Source organism: Salvia splendens, chromosome 18, assembly GCF_004379255.2.
Source record: "Salvia splendens isolate huo1 chromosome 18, SspV2, whole genome shotgun sequence".
Taxonomy (NCBI): domain Eukaryota; kingdom Viridiplantae; phylum Streptophyta; class Magnoliopsida; order Lamiales; family Lamiaceae; genus Salvia; species Salvia splendens.
Genome location: NC_056049.1, coordinates 11,581,362 through 11,592,026, shown reverse-complemented (window position 1 = coordinate 11,592,026; position 10,665 = coordinate 11,581,362). Strand labels below are relative to the sequence as shown.

Genomic DNA, 10,665 nt, shown 5'->3' with positions numbered 1-10,665 from the left:
CAAAATGGCCTCGGGCTTCTCCTCATAACTTAGATCGGGATTTAGGACCATCATCTCTTCTTGGTGAACTATGTGTGCGGGGTCAAACACGTACTTCCTCAATTGTGACACATGGAAGACGTTGTGCACATTCCCAAAACTTGGTGGTAGGGCCAATCTGTATGCTACCGCGCCGACTCTATCCAAAATCTCGTACGGACCGATAAATCGGGGTCTCAGCTTTCCTTTCGCTCCAAAACGAGTTATTCCTTTAGAAGGGGCAACTTTCAGAAAAACTTTCTCTCCAGATTCGAATTGTAGATCGGTCCTCCGAGCATCGGCGTATGATTTCTGTCGATCCTGCGCCTCCTTGATCCTCCCACGGATTTGTCGAACAATCTCTATCATTTCTTCCACAGAGTCTGGTCCAAGCACTCTTCTCTCACCCACTTCATCCCAATAAAGTGGTGATCTACACCTCTTCCCATACAATGCCTCATATGGAGCCATGTTGATAGTCGCCTGATAACTATTGTTGTAAGCGAACTCTACCAATGACAACACTTCTTCCCAACCTACGCCTCGATCTAGCACCACGGCTCGCAGCATATCTTCTAAGGTCTTTATCGTTCTCTCTGACTGCCCATCGGTTTGTGGGTGGAAGGCAGTACTAAAATTCAACTTAGTCCCCAACTCGCGCTGCAGGCTCGTCCAAAATCTAGAAGTAAATTTAGCATCGCGATCGGATGTAATTGTCGCTGGTACTCCATGCAGACGTATAACCTCCCGCACATATATCTTAGCCAACTGGTTGGATCCATAGGTAGCACGAACCGGTACAAAATGAGCAGATTTGGTGAGACGATCTATAATCACCCAAATCACAGTGTTTCCTCGCTGGGATTTTGGCAGTCCTGACACAAAGTCCATTGCAATATGTTCCCACTTCCATTCTGGAATCTCGAGGGGTTGCAATCTCCCATAGGGCCGTTGGTGTAGCGCCTTTACTTGTTGACATGCTAGGCATCTCTCCACAAATGCTGCAACATGCTTTTTCATACCGTTCCACCAAAATTGCCTCTTCATGTCTTGATACATCTTGGTGCTTCCTGGGTGGTGAGCAGCGTATGGGGTTTCATGTGCTTCTCTCATGATTTCGATCCTCAGGCCTTCATCCTTAGGCACACACAACCTTCCCTTGTATGTGAGACCATTATCCGCTGCCTCACGAAAGTTTCCGGGTTCACCCGTCCTCACTTCTGAGCGAATCTTCTCTAATAACGTATCTCGCCGTTGAGTTTCCACAATTCTGGCTCTTAAATCGGGTTCCATCACCAACGTGGCTACTATTCCTTCCACAGTCTCGGGCATTCTCACTACTTCCAACCGCATCTTACTGAACTCCTGGATTAAACTCTCCTCGATAGTAAGAAAGGTGGCCAGCTGAGATTGAGACTTCCTACTAAGAGCATCGGCCACTACGTTTGCTTTTCCCAGATGGTAATTTATACCACAATCGTAGTCCTTCACCAACTCGAGCCACCTACGCTGGCGCATGTTCAACTCCTTTTGCTCAAAGAAGTACTTTAGACTCTTATGGTCCGTGTATATCTCACAACGGACTCCATAGAGATGATGTCTCCAGATCTTCAATGCATGTACCACGGCTGCTAGTTCTAAGTCATGTGTCGGATAATTCAGCTCATGGGGCTTCAATTGTCTCGATGCATATGCAATCACTTTCCCCTTCTGCATAAGCACACATCCAAGTCCCACCTTCGACGCATCCGTATACACCGCATAGTCAGTCCCTGACTCCGGCACAGCTAGAATTGGTGCGGTGGTCAATTTCTCCTTCAACAACTGAAAGCTCGCCTCACATTCTGGTGTCCAATTCATCTTGACTCCCTTTTTCAGTTGTTGTGTCATTGGCCTTGCTATCTTCGAGAATCCCTCAATGAACCTTCGATAATAGCCCGCCAGTCCTAAAAAGCTTCGAATTTCATTTTGTGTAGAAGGTGACTTCCATTCCTGCACAGCTTCCACCTTGGCCGGGTCTATGGTAATCACTTGGAAGACGATCAATTCTACTTTGAATTCATCAACAGCATAATTATAAGTACTATTCGTTCGCTTCTGTTACCAAGCATATTCTATTTGAACATGACTATTTTCACATAATTTTAGACGAAACCATCTCTTGTCATATTAAATTTAGTTCCTTTTTTGTGGATATATAAACAAAATTTCAAAAGGTGCATTATGATGGACTCGAATATGAGACCAAAACGTTTTAGACATTAATCACTCTACTACTAGAGCAACGCATATATTTAGTTTAGTTCTTAGTTATGTACCGACTATAGACGAAGCCACATGGAGCTATGGTGGGGCAAATGCTCTCCTCAATTTTTTTTTGTATCCATGCTATTTTTCTTTAAATTTACAATTTTTTTAATCAAATTCTCCTTTAAATGCCTCTTCTCAATACTTCAAAATCTGTTTAATGTCCCAATAAAAATGAAATGCTTTCCTTTTTGAGTTATCCCATAAAAATGAAACATTTCCTAAAATGGAAATACCATTTTCCTAATTTTTACATCTCTCTTGCTTTATTCCCTTTTCATTTACTCGCAATATAACACTACGTAAAATCTCGTGTCGAAAAGCAAACATTTCATATTTAATAAAATGGAGGGAGTATATTTTTGCCACTCCTCGTAGCAATTTCTGACTCCTTCCCTAGGGTCGAATGGTTTCTTTAGATATTGGATATCTCTCTCTAAGCTTTCCAACTATAATAAGTTTTGTTTGCATGAAATTTTGTTACAATCAAATATTTCCAAATCATTAATGTTTTGACTAAATTTAATCAAGCATGTTTCCAATCAAATATTAATTATGAAATTAGTCATATATGTTTTGACTTAATTAGTGACTAAATTTTACGGTCAAACATGTTTTAATCAGACAATTAGTTTAATGTTAAATTTTATAAAATACTCCCTTCGTCCCGTTAAATATGAAACATTTGGAAACCGGTACGGGATTTAATGTAATATTGTTTTGTGAGTTAAATAACAGAGAGTAAAGTAAAAGTGATAAAAAAAAGTAGAAATAGAGTTGTTTCCATTTTAAGAAATGTTTCATTTTTAATTGGACAGAGGGAGTATTTTTTACCTACAATAAAAAACATTAAAATTCATAAAATATTTTTTTGCATATAATAAAAGAATTTATAAAATATTTATGACCTGCAATAAAAATTAAATGAATTAAAATTTATAAATATTCATAAATTTAATTTTTATTATAGGTAAACTACACATAAAATATTTTACCAATTTGTATTTAATTTATTTTTCATAGTAAAATATTTTATCAATTTTAATTCAACATAATTTTTTATTACCGGTAAAAAATATTTCATAAATTTCAATACTATTAAATTAATTAGATAATCTGGTTAATTATATTCATAATTAAGTCAATAATTAGGTCAAAATATGTTTGATTGTTAAATTTTAACAGAAATGTTAATCATGGACCAAAATATATTTTTTGGGACCAAACGGACACTTATGTACACGACCAAAATTTTTTAGAGCAAATGTAAAGGACCAAATTGAGACTTCAGTTTTCAAGGTTCAGTTAAAAGTCGTGTAATCCCAAAGACCCTATTTTTATGAGATAGGGGGAGAGTATGGTATTGTCACAAAATTTTTTGGATGGCTTAGAAAGAGTCTACTTCATCCAAAAAATTGGTATGAACATTGTCTACACATTTGGTAATTAAGTTAGAGCAAGTTAAGAGCTTTGTTGTGCCTTAATCCTATGTTTATCACGCATGTTAGTCCTCAATCTTTGCACGTTGAACCTAGATAGTGAAATGAAAGTACAATGTTGCCCTCAATCTTTCCCACTCTATTTAAAAAGATATATTGTTGAGGTTATTTATATCGACATAAAAATTAACGTGATATTATATCTTTTGCACCAAACACGAATTAAAAATAAAGTAAATTTTAAACTAAATTACAAGCACACCAACTCGATATATAACTAGTACTACAAACTATGATATTGAGTATATCATTGTCGTTATCCTTCGTAGCCGAAATATGTAAAGTATATCAAATGAGCCCTAAATATTTTGTGTTTCTTTAAAAAGACGCGCTAAAGATTTTTTAACCACATACAAAAATTTGTATTTTGATGATACTTTTAACAAGATTGAAGGGTGAATTTTGATAAATAGTCATAGGATCTATTCTTTTTATTTTTTGTAAAATAAAAAAATCATATTACAAAGTTTTGGGAAATAATAAATGAAAAAATATTTAATATGGTAGGTTGTGGTCTATGAAGTAAATTATATGAAGCTGAAATTATTAATTGAAACGAAAGATAAATAAATATTTTATTAAATAAATACCACAGAAGATAATCTGAAATAGAAACATGACACTTATCAAAGCACAACCATATTGCTTCACCAATGCTTGTTCACAACACACATTTTTTTAGCAACATCTAACATAGATACATGCTAAATTTATTTAACTTACATAGACAATTATTAATTATGTTTATGGATTGATGAAGCCCCAACGAGTAAAAGGACGCAATTTATCCAAAAATATGAGCCTCAATTTCTTTAGTGAACTCAATGAAGTAGTTCAAGACTGCAACTGGGTGTGGAGTTTCTGCATTGATCAGCTCATAATCTATAGTCCAAGTTATAAAGTCGATGCCTCCTCTGGTCTCAACATGATAGGTTACCACCATGTTTTTGTATAGCTCAAGCAAATCTCCTCCAATCATTTTGAATATAACTTGCTTCTTTTCCTCATCTACCTCTATGACTTGTTTTGCAATTCCCTCTTTCCCCTCTGCATGTGCATAAACTTATTTTCAAATTCTACAATCCGAAAATCACATTCCCATTCCCAATTTTAGTGATTTGGGAAATCTTTAACTAAGAAAGCAAATTAGATTATGTGATAATTACGCGCAACTTAATTGGTACGATGCTTCTCCTCCAACTGATAATTGGTACGATGCTTCTCTCTTGATTAATAAACGCCAACCCACTCAATATCCAAGAGAGTAAATATTTACTTTGTATTATATTTTTTAATGCACAAATGATACTTTATTCTTTTATTCGTTAATTTTATTTTACTTATTTGTTTTTTTTTTGAAAAATCTTTAAAAATAATTTATTTGCATTTACGAAAAGCCATATTCATTTTTCTAAAAATTTGAGTTTCATTTACAAGTTAAAAGTTTTAAAGTATTATTTTAATTTCGGAAAGTGTATTAATAAAAGTGTTATTGTCATATGAACATGTATTATTTTTAAATATATCCAATGTCTCATTTACGGATAAAATATTAACTATATGTATTTTTATTTATAAATAAAAATATAAAATCTTATGTATGGAATTTTTACGGATAAAATATTAACTATATGTATTTTTATTTGAGTGGCAAACAATATGGAATTTTTATTTATAAATAAAAATATAAAATCTTATGTATTTTCTATTAAAAAATCTTTTTATGACTAAAATGAAAAAATCTTAAAATCGTATATGCTATATATTAAAAAAATATTACTATTTGATTTTATGAAAAGTCTTACTTATGCTAAAATAAAATCTCATTAATAAATTAATGAAGAAAAAAAGAATGATGATGCAATGCATTTATATATCATTTACCCATTTGCATTTGTCATGATGCGGTCGCTCACATCGCCATACTTGGTAAAAGTGGCTAATGTTCATGTTTTTTCATTGATATTTTTATCTTTTGTATAATGAAAATGACTACCATCAAAATTTCCATATGATTCTTTGTGGAATACAATCCTAACATCGCTAAATAGAATTACACCGTATATTTTTATTTGGACTAATAAACATATAATTGACGATTTCAAGTATAGAATTGTGAATCAAACGCATATACATCCTCCCTAAAAAATAGAATAGTTTATTATTTTAGATAGTGTTCTAAAATTAGATCAAATCTAAATATAAATTTTTTTTAACCAATTACACACTATTAATAATATGGACCCCGAAATCACCTAACACTATTTTCACTAGTTTTACCCTCGATCTTACTTTTTATCATTTCTATTTTAAAAATTGTGTCATTTACAAATTTATCTATATTTTGAAGACGTAGAGAGTATTATGGAATAGTCTAATAGTTAGAAAGCATCGTTACCGAGGACGTATTTCCACTGGATGACAGATCCAGTTGTTCCAAACTGCCCTTGTTGGAGTTCACAAGCTTGGACTTTGGAAGGACACACTTTGTTAAAGTGATTAGGGTTCTTAGCTATCAGATGATGAAACACATCTCCACCAGCCTTGAAAGCCACCTGTGCAACAAGCTTATCTGGTAAACCAGCCATTATATATATTTCAAAATAATTAACACTCCTGTATATTTGCTTCTCTTATTAAATTGTAAACTCGTCTTTATATACCTTCAAAGTTTCTCAAGTTATATTTCTTGTGAACTTTGCGAAAGGATTTAAAACTCACTTCATTTCTTGTGAACTTTACTAATGGATTCGGACACTGACTGTTTCCACATATATCATACTATTAATTGGATGGTTTCTTTTATACAACTTATTTTGTTGAATTAGGCTATTAAACACGTATTGTTATCTTAATAGATAAATATTGTACTGAATAAGTAAATTTATCATATTCGTTATTAATTTTTTGTTGGAATAATGTAATTAATCAACAAAGAACATCTAGGCGATGATCAAAATAATACTCCCTCACCCACTGACAAATAATGTAAGTTAATCAACAGAGAACATCTATGTGATGATCAAAATAATACTCATGACTCACCCACTGACAAATAATGTAATTAGTCAACAGAGAACATCTAGGCGATGATCAAAATAATACTCCCTCACCCACTGACAAATAATGTAATTAATTAACAGAGAACATCTAGGCGATTATCAAAATAATACTCCCTCACCCCTGACAAGTATGAACATTTGGCTCTGCGGCACAGGTTTAATGTATAATTGGTAAAGTTGGAGAGGGAGATAACGTGTAGTGTAAGTAGTGTTAGTGGAGAGTGCACTCGAATCATTAGAAATGTAGTGTAACGATATGATTTTTAGGAAAAGACTAATAAGTAAATAGTTTAGGGAACGGAGGGAGTAGAAACAAAAATAATAAGTAAATGCCCTAAATAGTTTATACATTTCAAGAACGAAGGGAGTAGAAACAAAAATAAAGCTTCCCTTGATTTCCACAAAATCTATATTTTAACTTTATATGCACAAAAAACTAAAAAATAAAGAAGAAGAAATTGCACTCTGAAATTCAAACCCACAAACTACATTCATTAATCACAAAAATGTGTGCATTAGATTTTTATATCCGAGCTGAAAATCAAATGACTCATCCGAAATTTGTTTTTGGAATAATTTGCAATGAAATACGTTCAAATTTATTGGAAAAAATAACATAAGTATCATTTTTATTGCCACGGATTTTCATCTGCTGGATTTCAAAATCATATTGTATAAATTGATTAATTCTTATGAATAGTGCTACATGAGATATGCAGCTCATGCACATCATTGTATATCATGAACTTATAATATAAATTATGTTTGATGTCTGGATTCGTGTAGCGTATATAGGTCCATATTAGAAGTTTTCTTAATTAATCTATTACTAGTCCCTATTTTTAAAGATATCGAAGTTAGGTCGGAATCCATTAATATAATAAAATAGAGTCGTTCCCTCAAAAGAAATAATACTATTAAGTCGGAGAGATATGGTGCAAATTGTATTATTTTATTCTTTTGGAATATATATTGAAATCTTTTTATGATTCACGAATTGTATTATTTTATTCTTTGGGAATATATATTGAAATTTTTTTATGATTCACGTTTTAATACATAATGTGTTGTTCTACATTGGATCAAAAGCATGAATAATGCTCTTGGACCAAAAGCCATGATTCACGTTGCATTATTAGGTATACATATAATATCTAATATTTCATCCGGTCCCCATCAAATGTCTCATATATAACAGATATAAGTTTTAAATAATTGTTTGACTTTATTAATAAAAGTGATTAGAAAAAGTTATTGGAATATGTGTCCTACCTTTATATACTCCCTCTGTCTCATGCTACTTGCACATTTCATTTTCGAACTATCCCAAACTATTTGCACTATTTCTATTTTAGATAAAAAAAATTATGGTATTTGATTAAGATATTATAGTTAGTTAGTGTGTAATTTATTAAGTGTTGTCTTATAAAACTTAAAATTCTAATTTAATTACACTAATTACTCATGTTCAAATTTACGCTGTCAAAGTGAAAAGTGCGAGTAGCATGGGACGGAGGGAGTATTAATTTTATAATAAAATGTGAGTGAGAACGGATTAATGGAATGTAGGGACCACCGCCAAAAATAGTAAAAGTGAAATAAGACATGTATTGGAGACCGTTCAAATAAGAAAGTATCGAACTTTTAATAGAGACCGGAGGGAGTAGTCTATGATCAATTTCATGTCTCTATTAAAAACTCTAAGAAAATTATCTTACATTTTTCTTTTGCTAGAGATCGAATCCAGTCATAATTAAGTAACTCGAATCCTTAATTTAATTATCGGGACTTAATTAAGTGATATAATATGTTAATATAAATAAGAGGATTGATAGATCATCCATGATAATTATAGGACTTGTTGATATAAATAAGAGGATTGATAGATCATCTATGATAATTATAGGACTCGTATGTTGATATCGGGAGTATTATTGATATAATTATGGACTAGTTATCAAAGGAGTTATGGTACCGAAATAAAACGTATAAACACGTTGATATAACCTCATTGTATCAACTGGATATATAAGGATCATTTCAACTTCAAAATTCATCAACAACGTGTTTATAAGTACTATTCGTTCGATTTCGTTACCGAGCATATTCTATTTGAACAATGACTATTTTTTCACATAATTTTGGACGGAAACATCTTGTCATATTAAATTTAGTTCTTTTTTATGGATATATAAACAAAACCAAACGATACATTATGGTGAACTCGAACATGATCAGACCAAAGATCTTAGACATTATCACTCTACTACTAAACCAACGCACATATTTAGCTTTTAGTAGTTCTTAGTTATATATTTATTATACTCTACTACTAAACCAACACACATATTTAGCTTTTAGTAGTTCTTAGTTATATATCGATTATAAACGTAGCAACTTGTAGTTATGGTGGGGCAAATGCCCTTCTCAAAAATTTATATCAATGCTATTTTTCTTTAAATTTACAAATTTATTTTAAATTCTCCTTTAATGCTTCTTCTCAATACTTCAAAATTATCTGTCTATATATAATACTATATTTTTGCCACTCCTCGTATTGATTCCCGACTCCTTCCGTGTCGATTGGTTTCTTTAGACACTGGATATATGATAAGGGAAAGACCCTTATCAAGTGAAAAAGATAAAGAGAGTCGCAGAGAAACCGTGCTCTGTCGACAATCGGAAATTATAAACGGAAAAACTAAATAAAGATAAAAGACAATAATTATGATTTCATTGATTCCCTAATGAGAATAACAATAGGTCCTATTTATAATACTCTTGTGAATAACCTAACAAGATAATAAAGATACGGAAAAGATATAGTAATATAATAATAGAGATATGGGAGATATTTGGAAGATATAATCGTATCAACTCCCCCACGGTTGAAATCCACCTTGTCCTCAAGGTGGAAACCAACAAGCAACGATGAGCGTCGAGGAATCCTCCCGGGTCAAACATACACCGAATAGTTGAACACCTCCATTCACCATTTTCAACAAAAATTACTAAGGACAGACCATGTTGGGTGCGAGTCAAGCCGGGTTTTGAAGCATTAGTCAATTCATACACTAACCTTGCTCGTCTAAGTGAGGTTAGATACCTCACCTCCAATTTCAAGCCCTTGTATGTTTCCTTTACCCCCTTGAACTTTACATTAAATTCCTTTTTATCTTCTCTGTTCTCTAGGTTTAAAGAAAACAACTCAGTCCTCTTCTGTTCAACTTCACATACACTCTCTTTCTGCTCGACCAACTTTTCATCTTTCTCATTACAATATCTCTCCAGAAAAAATCTCCATTCACCATCACTTTCATGCAATCCCCTTCCCCATTCCTTTTTCATTGAACACGCAAGATGTAGACGCGATGGGTGTTGGGTGTCGTCAGTGTTAGGCGGGGCCTCAGCGACAGGCAGCGGCGCCGTCGGCAAGCTTTGTCGACTCGGTGGAGAGATTACTTCACAAGATGAAACTCGTTGGTCTTCGTGGCTGCACGGAGGAATCATCGGGGCTCGTGGTGGCGGCAGGGCCACAACTGGAGGGTAAATCAGTGTGCCCTGTGGCGGTAGGTTGAACCCCGACAACAGTCCTAGTCCTGAGGTGGACTGCTGCCAATCCGAGTGAGCATTCGGTGGTTCCGGCCCAGGAAAATCAGGCGGATGGAGGCTGTCCACGCGACGGTTGGTGACAGCAAGATGAGACTCCATCTCGACAAACATCTCCATCCTCCGATCAAGCGGTTTAGTGAGCGGTGGGTGAAATCCCGCATCAACTA

General features: G+C 33.6%; 1 protein-coding gene across 1 annotated transcript; it reads right to left on the bottom strand.

Moving 5' to 3' along the window:
* Window positions 1-4,367: 4,367 nt before the first annotated feature.
* On the bottom strand, window positions 4,368-6,448 carry LOC121776509 (MLP-like protein 34). The gene is made up of 2 exons (XM_042173679.1): window positions 6,223-6,448; window positions 4,368-4,871 (listed from the first exon to the last, which is right to left on the bottom strand). Exons 1-2 carry the CDS (start codon window positions 6,410-6,412, stop codon window positions 4,609-4,611), a joined length of 453 nt encoding a protein of 150 aa, XP_042029613.1. The 5' UTR covers window positions 6,413-6,448; the 3' UTR covers window positions 4,368-4,608.
* Between the last annotated feature and the right edge of the window lie 4,217 nt (window positions 6,449-10,665).

Bases quoted from the DNA above. Each gene is read 5' to 3' on its own strand.
- LOC121776509 (XM_042173679.1), bottom strand. From the start codon at position 6,412: ATGGCTGGTTTACCAGATAAGCTTGTTGCACAGGTGGCTTTCAAGGCT. The intron at 4,872-6,222 runs GTAACGATGCTT...ATGCACATGCAG, and splicing joins CCAGTGGAAATACGTCCTCG to AGGGGAAAGAGGGAATTGCA.